Source organism: Lissotriton vulgaris, chromosome 3_1 (assembly GCF_964263255.1).
Source record: "Lissotriton vulgaris chromosome 3_1, aLisVul1.2, whole genome shotgun sequence".
In the NCBI taxonomy this organism is placed as follows: domain Eukaryota; kingdom Metazoa; phylum Chordata; class Amphibia; order Caudata; family Salamandridae; genus Lissotriton; species Lissotriton vulgaris.
In genome coordinates this window covers 1,213,454,981-1,213,481,851 of record NC_141689.1, presented here as the reverse complement: position 1 = coordinate 1,213,481,851, position 26,871 = coordinate 1,213,454,981, and the positions used below count along the sequence as shown (strand labels likewise).

Below are 26,871 nucleotides of genomic sequence, written 5' to 3'. Positions count from 1 at the left end.
CCTGTGAATGAAAGGGGTTAGCGACAAATTTAAATTCTGTAGACAATGTGATCACACATTGAGATTCAGAGTCTGCATCTTGAAGTTAAATAAAGGATTTATTATAAGCTCAAGGTCAAAGTAATATAAATCAAATGCAAAAACATACTGTAGATAGAAAGAATTATTAAAGGAGGACCAAATTGATGTACAATATTGGTCCTTATCAACGAAGAGCAATATAGGGTGTCCGTATTGCAATACAGAAAAATAGGAATAACATCTGATGAGTGCATGAATGGTTTTGATCCTTCTCCCCATACATGGGAAAGAGTTCATAATATGACTATCCCTGCACTAAGCTAAGAGTTAAGGAAGCTCTATTAATGCAAACGCAAAGAAAGGTGTCAGCATCAGAACTTCTGTAGAAGTTCTGGAAAGAAAGGATCATGTATAACATAAAGCCACACAATCAAATGTCAGGAGAGATTTGTGTCTCTCGGAGCCTAGAGTCATCTGATCTGACTACAAAATAAGTTCACTAACAAGAAACACACAGAAAGGTCGAAAAACACATGACCTCACATTATTCAACCTCATTATTTCCATTCTCAAGAAGAGTTCCAGCGCCGGTACATCACTCCCATCTTCCAATCTTCACTTATGAAGCATCCTTGTAGTCCTCCCTTTGACAGATATCACCAACTGGAAGCACTCCCTTGTTCTTCTCATTAAATTTAATTGACCTTGGCAGTTCATCCTTGCCTCACTATGTCTAAACATACTCTTCTTTCACTAGCTAAGAATGCTTTGGTCTGCACCTTCAAAAGAAAAATATATCGAAAACAACGTTCACGTGCAATGTAAAATGCTCTAACTGTGAGCTTAAGTCCCACAGTCAAGCTAATTTAGCATGTTACTCGCAAAAGTATATAATTGCAAAAAACACAAATAATCTGGTAAGTACATTGATACATATATATATATATATATATTTATATATACACTTTTATCAATCAGAACAAGGACTTACCGTGTTATAAGTACAACACTGACTCTCCTTGAAGTTCATTCTTTTCTAACCTTTGGAGAACGCACTGCATTAAATGCTTTTTAGCACAACTCCAGTAAGATATTTGCCTGCAGATGAAATGTTGTTGACGTTACAGCTGTTCCTCAAAGGAAAACAGTTAATGCGCACACACTCATTAGAACACTCTATTGTCGCACTTTCTATCCCAGTGCACCACGTATTTTTGAGTCTGATTACATTTTAGAATACATGAAGTCAAAAGTACACATATATATGTAGCCTTATCATTATAAAAGGATGGAGCAAAACTACCCACTCTAATACCAATTTAACACCAACAAAACAATGGATAAAAGAAAAAAGAAGACTCAGATTGTTGCAAATGTATCTGCTGTTTATGTAACAGGGATCCTAGTCCTCTGTCCTTCTCTGTCGACCCCTTGAATTAGATATCTCTGTCTTTTCGGGCTAATAAAAATAAAACAGCATTATAGTTGCAGCGTTCACGTTCAAATTCATAATCATCTAATGAAAACAACTCATGTTCCTCGATTAAAAAGCCGGAATCGGTTACAATTTCTCTAATCAATTGATCATTCAAATTCAGTACTGGAATCCAAATGCCGCCGCACAAGTATTTTGTTAATCCTAAACTCTCTTCTAATATTAGAAACCCGCCTATTTTCAAAAGGGAAGAGACCTTTTTTACACTCTGCCGGAAGCTCTCCACATCTTTGCTTGCACATGTCAGAGTCTCAAAACTGATCACACAGTCAGCCTGGGGCACCACAACTGGATCGAATGGGTTGCATTTAGTGATGTCGCATTTCAATCCTTGTTTGACTACACTTCTTAGTTTCTTTCGTTTCTCATCAAGCTTGCCACTGCGGAGGAAATTAAAAAGGACTTGTCAAAAAACATAAGAAGAAAAAAACATGTTTAGTTCTCTCCCATGATTTTGTTAATATTCATTTTCATAAAAAAGCGCAGCTTGAATTGAGGATTAGCTAAGACTACCATTTAGCAGGAAAAGTAACTATGTTACTGTGAAGTATAATCATTGGTCAAGACTTAAACATGACATTCACTTGAAATCACAAAGGACATCTTTGGTAAAATCACTGATAGTATCACATATGTGAACAGAATTGTTTCACTGCCCTAAAACCCTGGCACCTCACAAAATAACCTGTCTAGTTCCCAGGACTAAGAAAAACCAAAGGAAATGATGGACGGGGTGTTGACAATACAAGCACTCACCCCCAGTCAACTGATCTGGGTTTAATCCATCACCGTTCTTTAGTCCACTCTGCCACCCCAGTTCATACATGGCCATATGCAAATCAGTCTGACCCTGTGCCTCATGGGAACAGTCCAGCCCGAACTGCCAAGCCTTCCCTGGACCGGAAACATGCTACCAAGGACCCGTTTCTGGCATTTCAGCCTTCTTCAGCCCCGCTTGCTTGAATCCAGTGGCAAAGTGAGCAAGGGACTCACGTCTGAGCATACCCTGCCAACCTATGGTGAACAAAGAAAAACCAAAGGAAATGATGGACGGAGCGTTGACAATACAAGCACTCACCCCCAGTCAACTGATCTGGGTTTAATCCAGCACCATTTTTTAGCCCACTCTGCCACCCCAGTTCAGACATGGCCATATGCAAATCATTCTGACCCTGTGCCTCATGAGAACAGTCCAGCCCGAACTGCCAAGCCAAGCCTTCCCTGGACCGGAAACAAGCTACCAAGGACCGGTTTCTGGCATTTCAGCCTTCTTCAGCCCGGCTTGCTTGAATCCAGTGGCAAAGTGAGCAAGGGACTCACGTCTGAGCATACCCTGCTGAAATGCCAGAAACCGGTCCTCGGTAGCTTGTTTCCAGTCCAGGGATGGCATGGCTTGGCAGTTCCGGCTGGACTGTTCCCATGAGGCACAGGGTCAGACTGATTTGCATATGGCCATGTCTGAACTGGGGTGGCATAGTGGGCTAAAGAACGGTGATGGATTAAACCCAGATCAGTTGACTGGGGGTGAGTGCTTGTATTGTCAACGCTCCGTCCATCATTTCCTTTGGTTTTTCTTTGTTCGCCATAAGTTGGCAGGGTATGCTCAGACGTGAGTCCCCTGCTCACTTTGCCACTGGATTCAAGCAAGCCGGGCTGAAGAAGGCTGAAATGCCAGAAACCGATCCTCTGTAGCTTGTTTCCAGTCCAGGGAAGGCATGGCTTGGCAGTTCGGGCTGGACTGTTCCCATGAGGCACAGGGTCAGACTGATTTGCATATGGCCATGTCTGAACTGGGGTGGCAGAGTGGGCTAAAGAACGGTGATGGATTAAACCCAGATCAGTTGACTGGGGGTGAGTGCTTGTATTTTCAAAGCTCCGTCCATCATTTCCTTTGGTTTTTCTTAGTTCCCAGGACTGACTGACATCCATCTTCCCTGTCCAGTGTCATCACTGTGGCTCTCATAGACCGAAAGAGACTGTGTGTGTGTCTATGTGGCATGAATACTATATGAGAAAGAAAGAAAGAAAGAAAGAAAGAAAGAAAGAAAGAAAGAAAGAAAGAAAGAAAGAAAGAAAGAAAGAAAGAAAGAAAGAAAGAAAGAAAGAAAGAAAGAAAGACACAGAGAGAAGGTAAGAGATACTCAGGGGATTTTGAAAATTGGAAATGCACAAACCCTATTGACTATGGCTGTGCTCTAAACACGCAGTCGCATGCCTGGTGTATTTCAGTCATACACACAGCCTGACACTGATTTCTGAGGGTCGTATTTCAAGTGTCAGAGAGGTGCACTCAATTAAGTATATGTCTAAACTCAGTTCACAGGTTTTGGGTTTGACTGTGATCAATCAATCAATCAATCATGACATTTGTATAGCGCGCTACTCACCCGGAAGGGTCTCAAGGCGCTTGGGAAAGGGGTCCGCTACTGCTCGAACAGCCAGGTCTTCAGTTGCTTCCTGAAGGAGAGGTGGTCCTGGGTCAGCCGAAGGTGGATGGGGAGGGAGTTCCATGTCTTGGCCGCCAGGTAGGAGAAGGATCTGCCTCCGGCGGTGGCTCTTCGGATGCGTGGCACGGTGGCGAGGGCGAGGCTGGCAGACCGTAGCTGGCGGGTGGGTGTGTGGAAGGTCAGGCGGTCGTTGAGGTACTTGGGGCCCAGGTCGTGGAGAGACTTGTGTGCGTGGGTGAGGAGCCTGAATGTGATCCTCTTGCTGACGGGGAGCCAGTGCAGGTCCCTCAGGTGGCCAGACATGTGGTTGCGTCAGGGGATGTCCAGGATGAGTCGGGCGGAGGCGTTCTGGATGCGTTGGAGTCTTTTCTGTAGCTTGGCTGTGGTTCCGGCTTAGAGGGTGTTTCTGTAGTCCAGTCGGCTGCTGACGAGGGCCTGGGTGACTGTCTTCCTGGTTTCGGTCGGGATCCATCGGAAGATCTTGCGGAGCATGCTGAGGATGTGAAAGCATGAAGAGGAGACTGCGTTGACTTGTCTGGTCATCGAAAGGGAGGAGTCCAGGATGAAGCCCATGTTGCGTGCGTGGTCTGTAGGCTTGGGGGCGGTGCCCAGGGCTGGGGGCCACAAGGAGTCATCCCAGGCGGAGGGTGATGGTCCCAGGATGAGGACTTCCGTCTTGTCTGAGTTCAGTTTCAGGCGGCTGTTCTTCATCCACTCGGGGACGTCTTTCATCCCTTCGTGGAGGCTGGTTCTGGCGGTGTTGGGTTCTCTGGTGAGGAAGAGGATCAGCTGGGTGTCGTCGGCGTAGGAGATGATATTGAGGTTGTGTTGGTGGCGAGAGGTCTCATGTAGACGTTGAAGAGGGTGGGGCTGAGTGATGATCCTTGCGGGACGCCGCAGATGACTTCAGTGGCCTCGGATCGAAATGGGGGGAGGCGGACTCTCTGTGTTCTCCCGGCGAGGAACGAGATGATCCACTTCAGTGCCTTCCCTTGGATGCCGGTGTTGCTGAGGCGTTGGACTAGGGTGCGGTAGCAGACCGTGTCGAACGCTGCGGAGAGGTCCTGGAGGATGAGTGCTGCTGTTTCCCCGTTGTCGCGCAGGGCTCGGATGTCGTCGGTGGCTGCGATGAGGGCGGTCTCGGTGCTGTGGTTGGCTCTGAAACCGGACTGCGAGGGGTCAAGGGATCCATTCGTCTCGAGGAAGGCGGCAAGTTGTCTGTTGGCGATCTTCTCTATGACTTTGGCAGGAAAAGGGAGGAGCGAGATGGGGCAGAAGTTTTTGAGGTCGGTGGGGTCCGCTGTTGGTTTCTTCAGTAGGGCGCTGAGCTCGGCGCGTGCTTCCAGCTCTCCGGGAAGGTGGCGGTGTCGAAGGAGGTGTTGATGACGTCTCGGAGTTGGGGTGCGATGGTGGTGTTGGCCTTGTTGAAGATGTGGTGGGGGCAGGGGTCCGTCGGGGATCCGGAGTGGATGGTGTTCATCGCGCGGGCTGCGTCTTCGGTGGTCACCGTGGTCCAGGTGCGGAGGATGACGGTGGGGTGCGTTGGTTCGACGGTTGGGAGCGTGGATGGTGCGCCGCAGCTGTTGTGGATGTCGGCAATCTTGCGGTGGAAGAATGAAGCGAGGGAGTCGCAGAGATCTTGTGAAGGGGTGATGTCGATGTTGCCGGTGCTGGGGTTGGGGTTGGAGAACTCCTTGACGATGCTGAAGAGTTCCTTGCTGTCGTGGGCGTTGTTGTCCAGTCGGTCCTTAAGTGATTTCTTCTTGGTGGTGCGGATGAGCTGGTGGTGCTTGCGGGTCGCGAGTTTGAGGGCGGTCATGTTGTCAGTGGTCCGGTCAAGGAGCCAGGCTTTCTCGAGGGTGCAGCAGGTCTTCTTGGAGTCCTTGAGTTTGTCGGTGAACCAGGGGGCCTTCTTGCTTCTGGGTCTGCTGGGAGGGTTCTTCAGTGGTGCGAGGTCGTCGGCGCAGGCGGTGAGCCACTGCGTGAAGTTCGAGGCCGCTTTGTTGGGGTCCGGTGTGCTGGCCGGTGGGTTTTGGCTGAGGGAGGTGGTGAGCTGGTCGGCGGTGACCTTGCTCCAGCTTCTGTGAGGAGCCTGTTGCGGGTGGTGGTGGGTTGTGGTTCTTCTGAAGCTGAAGTGGACGCAGCTGTGGTCGTCCAGTGGAGTCCTGTGGAGTGGCTGAAGGCGATGTGCTTGCTGGATGAGAAGACGGGACCAAGTGTGTGGCCGGCGTAGTGGGTGGGGGTGTTGACCAGTTGCTTGAGTCCGAGGTTGGCAAGGTTGTCCAGCAGGGTGATGGTGTTGCGGTCCTTGCTGTTCTCCAGGTGGAAGTTGAGGTCCCCTAGGAGGATGTAGTCGGCGGAAGGGAGGGGGTGTGGGCTGATGAAGTCCGTGATGTCTTCGCTGAATTGTGCGCGTGGTCCCGGGGGTCTGTAGATGAGGGTGCCTCTGCGGGTCGTCTTTGGGTTGGTGTGAATCTGGAAGTGGAGGTGTTCGGCGGCGGTGAAGGTGTCGTCGGCGTCGGTCGTGATGCGGATGGTGTTCTTGTGGACGATGGCGATTCCTCCTCTGGTCTGGTTGACACGGTCCCTCCTGATGATCTTGTATCCATCCGGGATGGCGATGGCGATGTCGGGGGCTGATGAGGCGTTCATCCATGTTTCAGTGAGGAAGGCGATGTCTGGTGAGGTTGTGTCGAGCAGGTTCCAGAGTTCGACGGCGTGTCTGTGGACGGAGCGGGTGTTGTTGAGCAGGATGCACTTGAGGTCGCTGCTGGAGTTTGGCTTGGCGGGTGTGGTGCCTGGTCGGAGGCAGGTGTATTTGCAGGTTGTGCAGGTGAAGGGTCCGTGGAAATGTTTTGGGGCGGCCGTGCAGCAGGTGGGCATCAGGCCGGTATTGAGTGCGTTTTGGGCGGCGGCGTTGGTTTGTCGGATCGTCTTGCGTCGGTGGGGGCCAGGAGTCCTGGCACTGGGCGCGGTCCAGGCACGGACGGGCGCAGACAGGCTTGCCTTTGGCGCACAATCGGCGCGCCCGCTGCGCGTGACCGCTGCGCGTACGCGCGGTCGCCATTTATGGCGAAGTGGGAGGGAGGGAGGAGCAGCTGGGAGGCGGGAGCGGGGAGGGCACAAAACAAAAAGGGGGCGTTTCCGCTTGGACGGCGGCGAGAAGCGGGGAGCAGGCGGGCAGGCACTGTGAGATGATCTAGGTGTGTCACAGATATGTAAATAGTTCATGATGATGAGCAAACACGAGCATATGCTGTAGGACAGGTATTGTGTTCACCAGGCCCATGCAAACAACATGTTCTACTGTCAAAGTAAAGGGACGTGTTTGATAGGTCAATATACACATTGCTTAGTTATAGATTAGGCACTCTGGACAGGTTTCTTAAAATTTGACGCAATGCAGAGCAGTAAACAAAGCTGCTTTGCTGCATTGAACAAGGGGAAGAAATCCGCCCAGGGACAACTTTATTCAAAAAGGCTTCTGCTTCTGTCCTCCACTGCACTGTCACTCTTTTAGGTTGCGTTGGTGCAAGCCACCACCCTTGCACCAAGGTTATGAGGCGTGTGCAACCTGTCTAGAATAGGATTTGTACTGGAAGCTTAGGCTTCCAGGACAAACTCCTATGCCCATATACATTCTAAAACTTTCCATACATTGTATTGTGCTATAGCGCAGCACATATGCAATGTGAGGAATGTTTGGAAAAATTAAAGTATTACTCTTTAATCAAGGAGAAATTTATTTTTCACGCAAAGCGGGGTCTGCCTATCTTGGTAGATTTTGCTTTGTGTCACACTCTATGGGTGCTTCAGCAAATTCACCCAAGTTACAACCATGTAATACCCCCGTGACGCAAATTGGAGCAAAACAACTCCAGCTAGTATTTGCCCAGCGAAAAAGGCCACTTTTCTAGTGCAAATATCTTTTGCGCTGGAAAGTGAACTCCCTTTAAAAAATGTTTGCCCCTTTCAGTCACTTGAGCCGGCACAAGGTATTTATAAGTCCATTCCTGTTTGTATTGTACACATGCACTTAAACATGGCCTGTGCTCAAAAGCGTTAGCCCATGTTTGGTGTAACTATGTGGACAGACAGTGCAGGGTAGGAGGCCATGAACTGTGCTTTTCAGATACATGGAAAAACACTTGTTTGACAGATAATGAATGCCAACTATTTTTGGTGTATCTTGGCAATAGGAAATATGGCATCTGGAATTCATGCATTGTGTAGTGAAGGAGTGGTGGCATCTCAGCAAAAGCTCTCCAAAACATTCTGGTAAATGCAGCTCACAATACATTCTATAAACATCTATTAAGAAAGTTTTCACCCTCTTTTGGAGCAATAAGTGTTATATTGCTGTGAAATCCTGGACACATGTTTCTGAGTGATTGACCTTTTACGGGAAGAAGAAGCAGGTCGCACGAGGGATTGATGGAAATGGGTCAGTACTCACTCAAAAGCGCACAAATGCATCCTAGTTTTGCCAATCTTATCACTCTGGAGTGGTCCTAACCTGAATCTCTACCAGTGTTAGCGGATGTTGACAATGCGGACATGTGTGCTGTCAAGATATGCACCGTTATCCGGTATGATTGGTTCAAGATCTTTCCTGTGCTTTGGTCTGAAGTGCAGTCTGATGCATTGGAATGGAGTGGGAGCTGATGCCTTTGTGAAGCATGTGTTGTTGCATCCTGTTCTACCATGTGCACATCCTTTCAGTGCGAGAGGAGTGGTTGGCACATGCAATGCTTGTAGTTCAATGATAACTGAGCAAACCTACTTTTCTGGAAATAAATCTAAGTCATTGAATAGTAACATGGCAGTTGCAATCTAGCTACAATGCATCAGGGACAACTCCGGAGTATGAAGTTAAGTTGTGAATTAATCATACTCTAAATTATAAACAATGATTCTTTCTCAAAACTGTTCTTGTAATAGTTACAATTTATTTTGCCTATATATATATATATATATATATATATATAATATAATAGACATTAAACAAGGAACCGGGCAGGGGTGCTCGTGTTCACCCCTCCTCTTCGCTTTTTATATTGACCCATTCATTAGGAAAATAAAATCAAATAGAGGCATTGTTCCAATACAACTTAACGTATTCAAAACAAAGATCCTGGGATACGCGGTTGATCTGGCCATTACGACCGCTAACCCCACTGAGGCATTGGTTGAAATCAAACATGAAGCAAATCACTTTGGGGCAGTCTCCGGCCATAGTCTTAACAGGGGGAAGACTGAGATTGTTATCAATGAGAAGACTAATCTGATAGACTCACGAGTGACCGAATCAGCTACCTATTTAGGGGTTGTAATTTCATCAGATTTAATAAAGGTTGTCGAAACAAATCTTTCACCCATAATTTAGACGTCAAGGAGGGATCTCGATCGGATGATTAAGCTGCACCTAACAATCGTGGGAAGATGCAATATTATTAAAATGTTATTACTTTCTAAGGTTTTATATTTATTTAGAACCATACCTTTGAAATTTGATAATAGCTGGTTTCAGGAAATGGAGAGAATGATCAACATATTTATAAGGGGTCAAGGGAAAACGAGAAGAGGTTTCAAGCTCATGACTCCCCCTAGGGAGAGAGGAGGTTGGGCAGTCCCCGATCTAAAGTTATATTATTGGGCCGCAGTACTACAGTACATGCTTGGATTGCCAGGGGGAACTGTGAATGATAACTGGAGGGAGGACGAAACAGTACCAGATGTATATGAGCTTCTTTTAAAGGGTGAAGCTCGCAATTGGCTACTCAGGTTTCATGAGGCCAGCTATCGTAAAAAAGTTAAATTTAAGACCTTAGGGGCGGCAGTATCAGTCTGGTTATCCGTTAGGAGATGGTTGGGATTGGGCAGAATGAATCACTATACTCCCTTGTTTGGGAACCCATCTTTGCCAGAGACGTTTCATGACAATATAATGAGGCGATGGGACGGGAAGGGGGCAAGACTATTGGTGACATTATAGATTTTGATGGCATAATTACATTTAAAATGGCACAATGTCGGTTTAATTTGGAGCGTTGGGAGTTTTTAAAGTTTTTACAGGTACAATTGGCCCTTATTAAAAAAAGTGGGGGAGCAAAAGCTTTTGACAGAGATGTTGTAATGGATAGGTTGCAAAATCCTGAAGGCTGTTCCATCACCAAGATATATTCTGAGCTAAACCAAAAGCAAAATGGTGATATTAATAAACACTCTGAGAAATGGCGGGAGAAGTTGGGTATCAAAGGTAATGAGCTGGTAACATCTCTTAAGCTGGGACGCACTATATTGAAAGTAGCGAACTTACAAGCCCAACATTTTAAAACAATTTTTAATCTTTACTATACTCCAGCTAAAAGAGCTCAGTGGGGAGGACGAACGGGAAGCTACTGTCTGCGATGTGGCAGCACCCAGGCTGATGTGGTGCATATGTTCGCAGCCTGCCCAAAACTAGATCAACTGAAAAGGGCAATAGAGCATTTCATGGGTCAATCCCTGAAGATTATAGTAAACCTATCTAATGAATTAGTGATTCTAGGTACCTGCAGGGAAGGAGTTGTAATAGCGCACATGGAGTTCTTAGTTATTGCCATGTCGGTCGCCAGGATTTGTGTAGCAACAGTTTGGAAAGATCCTTAACCCCCCCCACACTTTTTAACATAGGGTTTCACGGCTATTAGCCACCTACAGCCTGGAAAAAAGCCTTTATGAGAAGAAAGGGTGGAAGGCTATGAAACTGGGGAAACGTATCTGGGCTCAGATCACAGACTGGAAGGCTAGGATGGAGCAATCCCGACCATAATTTTCGGTTATGGATATGTACTGTATAAAAACTGTTTATGACATGCTGTAATGTTGCACTTATGCTCTCTGTAATGCTCTGTCTTGGTTAGATTAATTGTGTATTTTAACGTAAGAATTCTTTCCGTTCATCTTTTTTCTTTGTGTAAATCTGATGGAAAACTGATGGTGAAAAATAAAAAATATTTTTAAAAAAACAAACAAATATTTTGCAAAAATGAAAAAAAGTTGCGTAAAAATTCATTAGAAAATGCATGGAAAGAAAGCTTAAAACCAAATACTACTTGAGGCAATCTTTTAACAAGCTACTGCTCAGCATCCAAGCTTATTTGTTGAAACAAGGTCCACACTTTGCACAAATAATATTGTTCGTCCAGCAGCTTAACAATACAAACTAAAAGTCCTTAATAATGTCCTTGTTTTCTTAGAGCCAGTTGGCCTTACGGGTGTTGTTGAACTGTTCAGCGCTCAGTATACCTCATTGGGATGATCACCAGGACCTTTCAAATAAAACCATAGTCACACAAAAATTTGCCATAAACTGAACGTATTGACATAGAAAATGGGCAAAAGAGTGGAAAATATCCATATAGTAAAATCCAACAGTACCTCTGACATTACGCAAACATCTGCCCTTTTACACAAATAGGCAGATGGAGGGCATCTGTGTCTGTTTAAATTCAAACCATGCTGTAGGATGTAGAAGACCAGGAATACACCTAGGTCAGGGGTTCAACTTAATGGATCTGCCATAGGTGCAAGGATTCAGTCAACTCTAAGGGGCCAGTCAAGAAGTGCATGAAAAGAATCAATGGTAGAGGCCGAAACCTTGACTTAGCTGACGTAGGGTGCCTCTGGAGGCAGGTAAGGGTGTGCAACTAATCAACCAGGTGAAGATCGTACTAAATGGATCTGCCATATCGGCCATTGCAGATGCTATATGGACATTCTAAGGGCATGAACACTAGATGTCCCAATAAAATACAATAAAATATAATACAATAGAAAGACTTGTAAATTGACTAAAACAGATGCACAGTGGCTCTGGGGGGTGGCAGAGCATCACAGTTGCAATAGAAAAAAGAATGTCATGGGGCAGGAATGCTCAAGAAGGCTAAACATAAACTGGCTGCTGGATAGAAAACTGCCCATATGGACTTTGCAAAACTTTGGCCTTCGCGGGAGCCGAAGAAAATATATGAGAAAGGAGGCCTGTACCATAACTGAAACAAATGTAAGACTTTGTGCGAGTGTAAGGTCATCATGGGTCTAGTACCATGATGACCATACACCCACACAAAGGCTCAATTTACATTGGCTCAATAATGAAAATAAGTACAATTTTTGAAAACAGGACATTATACAGATGTCCAATCATAGAACAGCCAATGTGCCGAACGTCCAATCATAGCACGGTCAATGTATCGAACTATTATAGTGTTTGTGCAAAATGTCAAACATATTTCCGATAGCACAGTGCAGTCTCCATATATTATATTGACCATGTTGGGGTAATTAATGACACAGGCATGAAATTAAATATTGTATCTAAGGTGATCAAAGTGCTGCTCACAGTGTGAGCTTGGACCTAAGGGACTGGGGTGGTCTTTTCATGTTGCCACCTCATTGATCGTTTTCAATTTTAGCAAAGATGGTCTATCTGAGATCAGTTGCAGTGTGACCCATGTCTTTGAAGTGACTGACCAGGGAGGCAGTCATCATACTGCTGTTTAAGTGGGACTTATCTTGTCCTATACATTTTCTAATTTATCTGGTCGTCAATCTATATAAGTGTTGGTCAGAAGCTGGCATATATTCTGCCTTCACTGCCGCAGATGGAAAATAGTTTTAGTGTTTACTCCCATTAATAGTGATTTATTTTGTATTAGAAGTAAGCAGACAAACAGAGCAGTCACATACATATAAGCAGACAAACAGAGCAATCAGCATACATGTAGTGTCCTACTACCTCTGGATGATTCCTAGGTGCTCTTAGAGTTGGTTTTTCTGTGCTACATCTGCTCTGAACTGTGTTTCTCTTTGGTTTCCTTAAAGGAGAACAAGGATCCATCTATTACTAATGGATCCAGTAAATTCCAAAGCTTCTTTCTGGTGCTGCGAATCCAGTTTCCAACAGGACTAACTATAATGACGCATGCCAAATGTAATAAATGTAATATATGTAACCGCTCTTTAGCAGTTTAAAGAGTTTATCTGGGAGCAGAACCATGCACTTTTGAAGGCCTTTCTAACTAGAATTTTAGGGTAAGTTGTATATGTTGTCAAAATAATCATGATGTCTAGCACAGTCCCCCATATACAAGGTTCTCCCTCACTTTATGTGGATGAAAGCTTTGAAAATGTAAAAGGGTTGTGTGGTCTGTAGACTTGGTATGTAGGCTCATAACCATTTTATCATCCTCAATGAGAATTGTTTCCTTCTCTCCATGGTGAAACATATGTCATGAGATCTATTGTTGAAGCATTCTGCAAACATCTGTGGTCTTTGCCTTGAAGTGTTAAAGAGAAAGTGTTGACAATCTGGATACATTCTGGATAGATGTTCTGACTGAGGCTCCCTTATCAAGTATACAAATATGCATTATCAATGCCATATTCTGTTGTAAAAATATTGATGCATCCTTTTAGACATCTCATATATTGAAAGTGCCCTGCATCCTGTTAACAGTATTCTTTGTGACATAAAAAGAATTGGTGATGCATTTCATCAACATAGTTCAAATGTTCATGTATATATTACTGTCAAATATCGTTACCTTGTAGAATCACAACTGACTATAAACAATACAAATACAAATTAGATCAGCACATCAACATATTACAATTAATATATCAATGAACTCTTGTTGGCTCTGCATATGCTGTTTAATATAGTATTGGGTTTATTTGCTCAGTCTTTCACTGACCCTTGGTGTACACCATGCCTAGACCTTTGTTTTTTCCCCCAATCGCATTTTCTATCACTACCGAGAAGGTGGTGTCAAGAGATGTATGAGTGTGAAACTGTATTTGTGCTAGTGCAAGGCTAGCCAACATGATTCCACATGAGGCAGTCGAAGAGCCTCATGTTAAGTGGCCACGTATAGATTAGTCAGTTTAAGAGAAGGCTTCCTGCCATGCCATAAGTATGTTTTTCAAAGTTGTGACTGTTTTTGTAGAGTAGCCAGTATTCGAAGCAGGAGCATTGCAAATACACAATTCAGGTGGGGCATAATATTTATCTTTATCGTTTGTACTTTTTCCCAAGGAGACAAATTAGTTTGCGAACCACTGAGTGATATCCATCTGTATTCTGTCAAGAATGGGACCAAAGTTGTCTTGCATTATGTTCTGAAGCCCCCTGTTTATGTGGATTCATCAGTATTGGAGGTTGTGAGAGAGAAAGCTGATTGGGGAGCCTCTAAGAAAGTCTTGAGTAATACATGGGGTGAGAGGAAGCACCTCACACTTATCTAAATTTACGAAATAACAAGAGAATGTAGAGTCGTCTGATATTCAAGCTGTCAATGCCAAGGTTCATCTGCCTGAGTTTGAGAACATGACTAATATATCCCCGGCACAGTAGAGAGCCTTTTGCTCTCCTCCTGGAGTTTGTGCTCCCCTAATATGAAGTTCTCCATCACTGCTGCTAGCAGTTCCAATGCCAGTATGAATCGGAGTAGACACAAGGAGCAGCCTGTCTGGTTCCTCGACTAATAGTAATAGTCTGAGACAAAAAAACATGGCATACTACTGCTATTTAAATATAGCCATTTGAGTTTGGTTAGGAAAGCTTCCTTCTCCAACACTCAAAACACGCTGTACCATTCCATTATGTAGTATTCAGTGGGGTAGTCATCCAGGCATGGCACAGTAGGTAGGGCATTTATGGCTTCGGCTATTTCATTGGCTGTAATTTCCATCTTAAGAGTTTGGGCTAGGTCTGGAGGCAGAGTATGCAGATAAACATGTGAGATGAGCCAGTCCTCTTACTCTCAAGAGTCAATATGCTCTGTATAATGACTGATAGAACTTGTGAAATTTCCCTAGTATGCAGATCGAGTGCATCACGAGGACACCATGGCTAGTGAGCATAACTGGGATGGCGCGTTGTGCCACTCTTTCCCTGAGCTGTTGGGCTAAGAATTGTCCGGTTCCCCTCCTCTCATAGTGATGTTTGCAGAAGTGAAATAATGCTTTTTCCACCTCTGATGTCAGTATGGCGTTATGGTCATATTTTGCTTGCAGAAGGAACTGAAGTGTCTAAGGTGTGGTGTGGTGTTTTGCTCATGTGCGTTTGTAAGGTTTTGCTTTTGTCCTTCACGGAGAATCGAAATTTGCCTAGCTTATGTAACTGTAAGTTTCAATTCTATTAAGGACACGGAGGCGAGGATTATGCTTTTCTTTCTCCGCAATTTATTACAATAGGGAAAACACAGCAGCCTCAAAAAAACTCATGACGTAGAAAAAATGCTCATATCACAACAATGAAGCCTTATCAATACACAATCCAAGAAAAAATTTCTCTGGGACTACAACTCCCATCCTGGTAACATAAACAGTCTGCCCAGAGTCCTTCTTCTATGACCACAGTCCATAGATAGGAAGTCCCTTCTTCATGTACTTCCTCTTTCTTCGCGCGAATTACGCGCTCAGATCACTCCGGTCATTGGTCTGATTTGGAACCGTCATTTCCTAATAGAAAAAATAGAACAGCGTAAGCGTTGTAACGGAAGGCACAGATGCTTACAGCCGAATTAAAACAATCACATGACCAAAATTTAACCATGAGGAATAAACCATGAAAACCTGGTTACTTACTGTCATACGGGCGGCATGTCGCTCGACAACGTCCTGGGTGGGACAATCCTCGCCTCCCTGTCCTTAATAGAATTGAAACTTACCGTTACATAAGCTAGGCAAATTTATATTCTATGGCAGGACCGGAGGCTCAGATTATGCTAGTTTAAAGCTTACCCACCACCAAATTCGCAATATCCACTACAGGCTTAAAGTAAAACCTCTTAAAGGTGGAATCAGAGGACCAGTCCGCGGCCCGCATCAAATCTTCTAAACGAGCTCCCAACGAGAAAGCCTTAGAGGCCATGGCCCCCCTGGCAGAGTGAGCTCCGAAACGTTTGGTATCAATACCGGCCTCTTGCATGACCCAGCGCTCCCACCTGGCTATGGTGGGGGAAGAGACTGCATGGTGTGGTTTTCGCAAGGCAATTAGCAATTGTCTCTCGCCCGGAGGGCAAATGTCCCAAGTCACATCCTCATAAGCTTTCAGACACTGAACAACACACAGCTTCGGGACATCCACGAAGGCCGGATACGAAATTGTTCTAGAAGCCGACTTTGTGCGGCGACCAATCGTGAAAGTGACACCATCCGGTGAAAATACGCGTGCCGAGACATCCAGAGCATGCACATCCGACACTCTCCGGCAGGACACTAAGCATAAAAGCATAGCCAGTTTCGCCGAGAGTTCCTTGACAGACAGGTACCTATTAGGTTGCCAAGATAAAAAAAGGTTCAAAACTACATTGACATCCCGAAGGACAGAGTAGCGGGGCTCCGGGGGCAACGACAATCGGATGCCCCGCAAAAGCCGGCACACAAAAGGATGAACTCCAACCGGAGAACCGTCAACTGGATGATGCACCGCTGAAATAGCCGAACGCACAGCATTAATTGTGCGGTAGGCAAACCCATCCACAGCCAGTTCCGCCAAATAATTCAACACGTGAACGACTCCCCTACCCAAGGGATCCAAGTTCCGTCGAAGACACCAACGAACCCACTTAGACCAAGCGGATTTGTAGCGCTTCAACGTACTGACAGCCCAGGCTTTGGACGACAGACCTTCAGCTGATCTCGTAAGGCCAGGGAGCGACCAACGTCGCCTGAAAGCCTCCATGCCATGAGGCGGAGAGAGCCCTGAACGATGAGATGATGCGGATCTTGATCCGGATTGAGGAGCAGGCGAGGAAACTGGGGGAGTAGGATTGGAGAATCCCAGGAAAGTTCCAGAAGAACTGGAAACCAGACTTGATACCTCCATAGCGGCGTCACCAGAACCAGCTCCACGGCCTGCCGGCGAACCTGAGCTGCCGTCCGCATCACCATCGAAAAAGGTGGAAACGCAAAGGGCCTCTCCTTGCTCCAATCCTGGAGAAACGCGTCCGTGGCCTCTGCCAGCGGATCCGGCCTCCAACTGAAGAACCTCTGGAGTTGATGGTCCAAGCGGGACGCAAACAGGTCCACTGAGAAAGGACCCCACAGCTCGTTGAGCCAGCGAAAGACCCGAGCATCCAACATCCACAGACTGGAGTCCCGAAGGTATCTGGAGTGCCAGTCTGCCACCTGGTTGGCTTGACCCGGCAGATACTCCGCCGTTACCGATACGTGATGGTCTAGACAGTAATCCCAGAACTGCTTTGCCAAATTCGCCAGTGCACAGGACCTCGAGCCTCCTAGGTGGTTCACGTATCGCACTGCTGACACATTGTCCATCTTTAGCAGGACACACGATTTCACCGAGACCCCGGTCCAGCAGCGTACCGCGAACGAACCCGCCAGAAGTTCTAGACAGTTGATATGCAACTTCTGTTCATCCAATGACCAGGTGCCGAGTGTGGAAAAATCTCCACAGCGCGCTCCCCAACCGACTTTGCTGGCATCGGACTCGACAACAAGATCCGGGGTAGACCCGAAAATCGCTCGGCCATTCCACGCCTCCATGTGAGTCAGCCACCACGACATCTCGTCCTTGACTTCTTCCGAGAGGGGAACCATCTGGTCGTATGACATACACCAGTATCACACAAGTGCAATCTTGCCTTAAGGCGTCAAACGCGGCAGAACACCACAGTACAGACCCCCACAGGGGCGTTCAAACACGGAGCAAAAGGAGTACAGACCCGAAAATACGGGCGTTTGTGAGGCAGCTTGAGGGCTCGGCTCCGCGGCAGTTGGTCTCCTCAGCGCGGCTCCTCTGTGAGGAGAAAACCTGCGCCGGAGACCAACGAGACGCAGCAGCGCCCTCTAGCGGGTGCTAGCGCACCGCAATATGCACAAAAGTGAAAGACGCGAAGGAAGCGAAACGGCGCTCCCGCGACTTGTACGGGGCTCTGTAAGGACACAATGACATCAGAGACCCGTAGCCCAAAAACACAGTACAAATACATCAGAATTCCCCCCAAACAGCATCAAAACACTGCGACGAAGGAAAAACACTTATCTGGCTGCGGAAGCAGCGAAGAAAGAGGAAGAACATGAAGAAGGGACTTCCTATCTATGGACTGTGGTCATAGAAGAAGGACTCCGGGCAGACTGTTTATGTTACCAGGATGGGAGTTGTAGTCCCAGAGACATTTTTTCTTGGATTGTGTATTGATAATGCTTCATTGTTGTGATATGAGCATTTTTTCTACGTTATGAGCTTTTCTGAGGCTGCTGTGTTTTCCCTATTGTAATAAATTGCGGAGAAAGAAAAGCATAATCTGAGCCTCCGGTCCTGCCATAGAATTTGCTTTTGGTCATTTTATTTTTTCTTTGCTGGGCTGAGTCCCTAGTCATGCTTCCCCTGACACTGGTCTTCCCAACTGTCCACAATATGTGTGTTGAAGATACAGTGACTTCATTGGTTGTCAGGTATGATGCTAAGTGGGACTGGAGACGCTTCTTATCATAGTTTGTAATAACATACATTGAGTCCCAGTGGGTGGATCAATACACGTTGTGATAATGTTGTGGTCAGATATACTGCGGCGTACAATGTCACCATGCATAACTTTGGGCAGAAGAGTAAGAGATACCAAGTAAAAGTCGATTCACATATGAGTGCCATGGACGCAGGAAGTAAAGATGTACTCTCTCTCCACAGGATGTTATAGTCACCATATGTCTTTAAAGGAAAAATCCTGTATCAGGTCTCATAAAAGGTGCCAGTCCTTGGGGTGGGGTATTGTTTAATGTTGAGCTTTGTCCAAATAGGAACCGGGCACTAGGTTCCAATCACTCACACTAAGAACTTATTATGGGGAAGAGAAAAGAGCATTTTGTTTATCTACTTAAAGGATGGGATTTTGTTTCCAGTTGGGGCATGTACAGATCCTGGAGTCAGGGTTTGATGATGTACCTGGAGTTTTATGAAAATGTAATGAACGTCAGGGTCCAACCGGGACTGTGTTAACCAGATAGGGAGACCCTTGCAGATAGCTATTGCTACTTTGCTTTTTCTACTAAATCCATTCTTCTTTGTCAAGGATAGCACAGGAGGGAGGTTTACAGGAGAAATATATTGTCCCCACCCAGTCTCTTTGTAATTTTTGGGTTTCTACAGATCTAAGGTGGGTTTATTGAAAGAGGACTTTGTCTGGAGAGAGAGAGATTTAAGCTATGTGAGTGTTTCCTTCCTTTTATTGTAATCGTATTTAGGGATACTACCACTAGGCCATTGGTAGGATTCATGCTTTATGACGGACGACATCAGTAATTCATACAGGTAGGATGTTAGCTAAGAAGGTATTTCCTGTAGTACTATGGATAGGGAGTAATGTCCAAACTGCAGTGACTTCAATGTGCTCCTGTTACTATTGGCATTAAAACGTAATACTGGGGTAGGTGGTTGTCGTACTCAGCCAGGGTCCTCAGATAAGAAGGCCAAATGAGAAGGAAGGCTGGTACTTCAAGCATATCTTTAGTTGGGTGAGCAACTGGAGGTCCTGGGGAATTAATGGAACAGGCCCCCTGCCAGAGCAATGTCCAATGAAATGTGCACAATCCACTGTAGTGGCAGAAGTAGGGCCAGGGATGGGGAAGGACAGGGAATGGTGAAACATGTGAACTGATTTCCCTAATTACGTTAATTACTCCTGTGTAATTTGAATTTTACCCAGGCCTTTACAGGATTTAATAGTTTCAAAAACTCTGATTATTTTCTTTCCTCTCTGCTCCTTTTCCATTTTTAACCACAATCAATAGTTGCTGACCCCTGTTTGTCCATGTGACACTGAACTCTGATCCATATGTCCAATTTTTTTAGTGTGCGGGAGGGAGCTACCCCTTCTATTTGCCTATTGAATTACCAAGCAATGCTCCTTTCTTGAACCTACTGAATTAGCCATTCGAACTTATTTTCTTCTCTCACATTCACGTCTGCTCATTTCATCTTCTATTCATTGAAATATACTTGTTCAGCAGCCATAGAAAGTGCCTTCAAACTCTGTTCTTCCATTTGAAAGGCACTTCTTACGGTTGTACTGTAAAGTGAGGACATAGAGGCGCTTGAGTGATAGATACAAGTACTGAATGAATACATAAACAAATAGAGACATTAAAACACAAATCAGTATTATTTAGCTCGTACCTGTTGCCTTCTAGTTCACAGACAAACTTGATGAATGGAGTCCAGTCTTTAGTTCCTGGTTCATTGTTCAGGGTTCTCTCAAAATAGCGCAGATTGGCTGCACAGTAGTCTGATACGATGATCTCTGTGAAGGCCTCGCAAGCAGATAAATGCTGATAGATGATTGGTCCGCAGCCTATTTCTAGCAGAAGATTTCCTTTCACACGTCCTTGGAGAAAGAGTAATATGATAGATCAGCATAACTTGCGTCAAGTTACTCATGTGGGACATTGGAATATACCATCTGCACAACTTTAGATTTTTATTTTACAATTGTGCGGGTTTGTACAATTTGCAAAAGAAAACTACAATAGGTGATTCTGTGATGGATCAACATTGTGCACTAAAGACTGGCAGCGTACAAAGCGAATTGATAGCACTAAAACACCTCCAGCCAATAACATGGACCTTCTGACTAACTTAAAATTAAAATACTACGATAGCAAAAGGCAACAGAAAAAAACGAATACTCTAAAAAACACGTTTTTCAAGGGAGTTCATTATGCAATGTTAGGACAAATGTGGAAATTGTAGAGTATTCAGTAGCATGAGAGAATATATCGCTGGGCCAAGGCATGATAACTGGACATTCACTGTGTGTCCTTGTGATGAAGATTAACTCAGTTTTCATTGGCCCATCCTGGAAGAAAGTCGGTCAATTTACATTTACTGTTTTAAATGCGGCAAGGTAAGTGTAAACGTTTTTGGAAAACAACAGGTGCTCACACCTTTAACATTTTAACAATCTCAGCTTTTGCTGAACACAGGGCTAAATTTACTAATATGCTGGTTAAAAAATCTGTCGCAAATAGTTCCCCGGTTATTTTCTGACAAGCATTTTATTCTACCAATCAACCTATGTACTTAAAGGTCAGTTTGCAAAATAAGGAATCACAGAGAATTGGACAACGACCCGCCTTAATATACACTAAGCAGATCGCAAAATTGCAACTCCCTGTGATCAGCTGCAAAGACAGGGTTAGTGACCTGCAAGGGACAGCCGACAGCCATGCCTGTCTTTTCATTTCAGATGACCAATTTAAAAAATGTCAACTCATGTTTCAGGGGATCAACATCAGGTTGGGCCTTATTCATCAGGATGTAGAACAGAACAACATAAAAAAACATTGCAAACAATAGAGTTCCTATTTTGAATGAGTTTCCAGATTGACATACAAAAAAAGCATAGATGTTGAAAAAACATTCCCAATTGAAACAGACCAACACTAATATATTATTTAATTTAAAAACTCATTTAGGGTGCAACTTGAATCCTATGGCACAGTGAGCACCGGATCATCTCTGGGCAAACCCCTTCTACTAAGGGGATAGCACTGACGATAACAACATTGTGATGGCTGGGTTTTTTAATTATCACAACCACTGGCAATTACCATGAGCCATAATCTGATCCATTGTTTTTATCCCAACCGACCCAACTCAGACAGGAACCAACCAAATGCAAGTCAGCCGTCATCCTGTTTCAGTCAAGGATCCCGGAGTAGGAAAAGCTCAGCCTGAACCACTCTGCCAGCGTGGGCACCCTCAGAACTAGAACATAAGCAATCTCAGATCGTCCTCAGCCTACTTGGGACACATCAGTAGGGTGCAGCTTGAGTCTTATGTACATTGACCATTGGACCCACGTCTGGGCCTACCCATCGCAATTAGGGCATAGCATGAATCAAAATATAAACAAGATGTTGGAATGCTTGAATTAATCTCATTCACTGTGAATTACTCTGGCCAGGAATCTAGTCCATCCATTTTTCCCACTGTGCCAAGTCAATCAGGAGCCAGCCATGTGCAAATCAGCCTTTGCCATGGTGCAATCGAAGCAGTCGAGCCTGCACTACCAGCACAGCTCTCAGGATGACATGTGGATGTTTAGCCACTGATTTAACACTGGTGAATCACTGTGATGCAGCAACAAAACCAGCAGCTCAAGTGAAATGTGAGGTCACTAGAAGGCACCTGCAGCCCCTGACCTCTGTTCTGTGCCTTACCTCTGGATTCTAGATTGAGCTGCAGTTCAAGGGTAAGGTGTACTTTAAGCCTACTGAATGATAATGTTGTGTAACATGCAACAGGTAGAATGATCTTGTATGCTTCTTCTGGGAATACTGGAGCACCCTCTTTATCCTCAAAATATCTGAAGTAGAACTTAGGGATGAGAAAAGTGTGTTCCTTGATGGCTTGCACACATGTGTGTGCCGTATTTAGTTTGAGCGGGTGAACGTCAGAAGGGGGTCAGGCATTAGGGAGTAAGGGCATACACAGCATTACCTGCAAAAAAAACATGTCATATTTGTTTAAATCTCACATTGTTGCAAACATTTGATATAGGCTTGCATGATGGGGTGAAGTTTTGTGTGAATAGATTTGTCAATCCATACCCCTGGGATACATGCTGTTCCAGAGTGAGCTACCCAAACCTAATCCATTAGCCGTGTGCCACTGAAGTACCCAGCCACAAATTGCCAAGCAAGCGCACAGATTGCACATTGATGAAGTGCCTGTAGTGTCTTTCGTGGAAATAGTGTTTGCTCCGGCAGAATGGCTGAAGTGCCAGATGGGTTCAATTGATGGCACCTAGTACCCAAGTGAAGGGGGCAATGGAATAGAATTCACTTGTCACCTGTTGCCTGTTCGCAAGTGACTTTGACATGTTGAGAAGCTTATTCCCTGCCTCCACTGATCTCTGTGAGGGTGCCTTAAGGTACTTGTGATTGACACTGTAGTGTGAGTGACTTTACTCCGAGACTTGGTTGGAGTAGAGTTGAGCCTGTTTTGCTGATAGTACTTATGACGAAGATGCAAGTGCTACTTCCAGAGCTCCTCCTTATTTCTCCCTTACTCCTCCCATTTCATAGTAGATATTGCCCATTTTCCTACAACTCTCCTTTGCTCCTCCCACATTTGCATCAAGAACATATATCTATATGTGCAGAGACCTTCACACTTGTGTTTGAGAATTCTGCCTGTCAGGATCAATTCATAAAGACATTTATAAGCATGTGAAGTAGTACTACAGTAGTACTCCTTCAAGTACACAAAATGCATTTGTGAATTGGCCCCGAAATTTCAAACTCTTTATTGTGAAATTACCCCTCTTTGAATTGGTCCCATAAGTGAAAAGGCAGTTGTAGCGCACATACCAGCAACAACTGGCTCAAATTAAGCACTGACCACTGGAGTCAAATACTATGTACCATTCAGTCCTTGGTCTAGCTAACAAAATGTTCTGTTATTGCTTATAATAGTTGCCTTAATAGTTGCACCTTCATTTTGCTGTCCTTTCGTAGTTATAGAAGGATGGAAGTACATGAAGTTCTCTTTCTAGTAGACTTTTATAAGTCCATACCATTCCATTCTTTTGTCACAATGGTCAAGGGGTAGCTAAGTGGGTGAGTTGTTTCGGGCATATTTACCCTCATGTTTTCGTAGCCGTATTTAACACCCTCCTATTTCACCCCAGCCTCGTAGCGTGTTCCTTTCAGTTTGTGTCTTTTAGGTCAATTTCATATTCACAAAGACCACATTTGCTGTTCAGTCTACCGAACAACTAATACTGCATAGGGCACGGTCAAAACAACATTTATCAGATGTGTCCCTTTAGGGTAAGCTTTTGTATCAAACAGCTGCCCCCTGACCTTTCTAACTTGTATCGCTCTCATATAACAGTTACAGGTACCATGCCAGCATATTTTACTTGTGACACCAAAGTACGGTGATGGGTTACTTACGAGAAAGGGAGAGAGCATTGCAGTCATATTTTTTAAATATGACCTACTGTGGCTGTCTTTCCCTGGACTAATGCTCTTAAAGGCTGCTTAGCCCCACACACACATCTGTGAATTATATTGCATGACTGTCTGTGTGATGTCTAGCATACGTTTTGTACTGGAAGGATGCCCTTCCCTCATAAAATACTGTGCTTAGACTTTTTTTTCACACTTCACGTACTGAATGTGAATATTTACAGAAATTAAAAATGTCTCCTTTTTAGCTCGTTTCAAGGAAGCAAAATAGATATTAGCGTTGTAACAGGCTAGTAAAACCCATTGAATAACCCCTCGACACATAATAGCACAAAGGGGCACACATTTATATTTGTCTTACCTAAAGGACAACTTCTTAGTGCAAAAGTTTTTGCTGCTGGAAAGTTATCCTTAAAGTAAATAAATGGCAAAATTAAGTATATACTTTATCAAGACTTTGCACCACTTTCTGCAGCTTTTTGTGACATAACAGCGATGTAAACTGTTGATAAATCTGTCCAACTTCTACATTATCTTAAACTGATGCTAGGGCATTGGACATGCTGGACCTCCATTAGAGACAATGGTATGGAGGATCATACATAATAAAACGTGTAGCCTTTGGAATGGGGCTAAAGTATTTCTTTGACTGACGATTTGGAAATATTTCACACAAAACCATCATGGGGCCATATCATGAAGTCCTGCGCTGGCTCACAACATGCATATGTACATGCATATTTTACTGCATTTAAGATGTCTGAAGTTTATACATATAATTTAGATCTTTAGACAGCACAAGTCGGCAACAGAGACAGGCAGACTCTGCTCACTATTTTTGACTTGTGCTGTCTGTAATATTTGAAGTGTATCTCTTAATGATACGCCACTGCATTGTTATTTCCTTTAATGCTGGCAGGAAATGACAGCAAAAATGTATCAGTATGTTGAACATGGGTTTACATTTCAAAGTTGGTAAAAGCATCTTACCTGAAGAGAATATATCGTGCAGCTTTATTAGCATCTGTTTAAAACTTTCGTCCTTCAAAGGTGCCTTAGGATCAAAAGGGTAGTAGGCTTTCAAATAGTCTTCGGGGTCAAACTCATCGTGAAGGTTTTTCGTGCTTCTGTCCGCAGATTCCATTCTACTACCTTTCGTTGTGTGCTGAGCTCTGAGACCTGTGCCTCGCCTTATTTATAATATATACGCCTCATGTAGCGGACTGTTTGTTTAGGCTGTCAAACAAGTCACGCAACAGCTAATTAGCATTCCACTCCCAACCCACCAGCACTGAAACAACTAACAAATGTACGAATCAGTGCAATGAGAAACATGGTAAACAATCCAGCCTGGAACCTAGGGGTATGCAAGAGTATAATTAGGGGTGTTTGGAGTTATTGCCACACCAATGTAACCGCTTAAGTTTTGTATTTGAAACAAATAAACAAAACGCATCAAATCTGCAAGACCCTGGCATAGGCTTCCAATCTCAAACCTGCTGTGTCGCAAAGAACCCAGGGCAGAGTCCCACAGGCCGGGTGAAAAGCCCTGATTGGGCCCAGGGTCAGAGCTTCGACGGGTAACATGAGAAGGCCCAAGGAACTGGAGTACAGGCATCAGACTACGATGTGTCAGAGAAAACAGGATAGGATTTTACACACCTAGGGGGATTTCCCTGTTTCAGTGCGGTGAAAAGCTGTGAGTTGGGTACAGATAGGGACTCTGTGGGAGGTGATTGCGCCTGGCCGGGCCTCAGTGCCACGACGATTGCTGTGCAGAAGGCATGGTCAGACCAGATCTCCATCTTCTGGGCCCAGTCGTCTGGTGCTGCACTGAATAGGAGGGAATGATGTGACCAGAAAGCTGAGCTGCCCTAATGCCCACAAGGGGCTCATTAGCAGCTTGAAGCCCAGTCCGGACTTCAGGAGATTGATTGTCACCCACTGTCATGCTAAATGCATGCATAGCAGCCCAAGCCCAGTGTGCCACACCGTTGCCCTTTCTCCATCCAATGTATTTCTGTAGCAGCTCGAAATGATTGTTCCGTATGGTGTCCCCATCTCAGCCAGGCTGCTCCTTGATTTGGACTTGCTGCTCCATTCCATCATCACAGAGCAGACAGAGCCACCTTTGCGCGCAGGATCAGTCTGTCAACACAGCTCTAGCAGGTAACATTGCCTCCACATTCATACAAGCTGCCAAGGAATGTGAAGCTTTGTCTGGTACAGGCGCACAACTCCTCCTACAGCAAGGTCCGCTACCTGGTTGATCCTGCCAGTAGCATTTACTTGTTTCAAAGATTAAACAATGCTGGACTAAGAACAGTGAAAATGAGAACAACTTATTAAATCAGTTATGGTTCCTTTGATTGCTCCATCTGTTACAATGATAACTATGACAATTTTAGAGCTAACACATACTTACAAACGCTAACCACCAGGTGTTGGACCCGGCCTCGTGGCGTGGTCCCCTCCGAACCAGATAGCTTCCCAAGACCCTGAATCACCCGACCCTTCCCGACATGATATACATCCCCGACCCTGGGCTTCCTGTCCTCGTCCCCCATTTCCCTGACATCCGAAACCGAGGTCCATATCCCTGCACTTAAGATGGCTGCCCCAGCCCGACCTCGGCCGACAGCGCCATCCCCTGCCAGGGGGTAAAGCGCTCCCTGTGAGCAAGAGAGGGAGGAGTAGCCTGGTCACACCTCCCACCTCCCCTCGAGAGATGAGTTTCCCCATCCGGCCTCCCTGAGGGCTGGCTCCAGGCCTGATGAGCGTCTGGGATCCCTCCAGACCCAACTTGAAGGGATGAAAGGAGCCGCTGAGGCGGAACCCCCAACAACCAGCCCCAGGTGCTAAGACCTCCGCCGGCGAGGACTCCGAACATCAAAGGAAGGAAGTCCTATATCAAGGGTGGCC

General features: G+C 45.1%; 1 protein-coding gene across 1 annotated transcript; it reads right to left on the bottom strand.

Annotated features, from left to right (window-relative positions):
• Positions 1-79: 79 nt before the first annotated feature.
• LOC147727664 (nicotinamide N-methyltransferase-like) lies at positions 80-25,130 on the bottom strand. Its single transcript, XM_086963153.1, has 3 exons — positions 24,940-25,130; positions 20,150-20,357; positions 80-1,896 (listed from the first exon to the last, which is right to left on the bottom strand). Exons 1-3 carry the CDS (start codon positions 25,091-25,093, stop codon positions 1,458-1,460), a joined length of 801 nt encoding a protein of 266 aa, XP_086819279.1. The 5' UTR covers positions 25,094-25,130; the 3' UTR covers positions 80-1,457.
• Between the last annotated feature and the right edge of the window lie 1,741 nt (positions 25,131-26,871).

What these genes read in the sequence shown, in the direction of transcription:
- LOC147727664 (XM_086963153.1), bottom strand. Translation starts at nt 25,093, where the DNA reads ATGGAATCTGCGGACAGAAGCACGAAAAACCTTCACGATGAGTTTGAC. An exon ending in GCACGATATATTCTCTTCAG is followed by an intron (nt 20,358 to 24,939) that starts GTAAGATGCTTT and finishes TCTTTCTCCAAG; the next exon opens with GACGTGTGAAAGGAAATCTT. An exon ending in TGTGAACTAGAAGGCAACAG is followed by an intron (nt 1,897 to 20,149) that starts GTACGAGCTAAA and finishes TTTCCTCCGCAG; the next exon opens with TGGCAAGCTTGATGAGAAAC.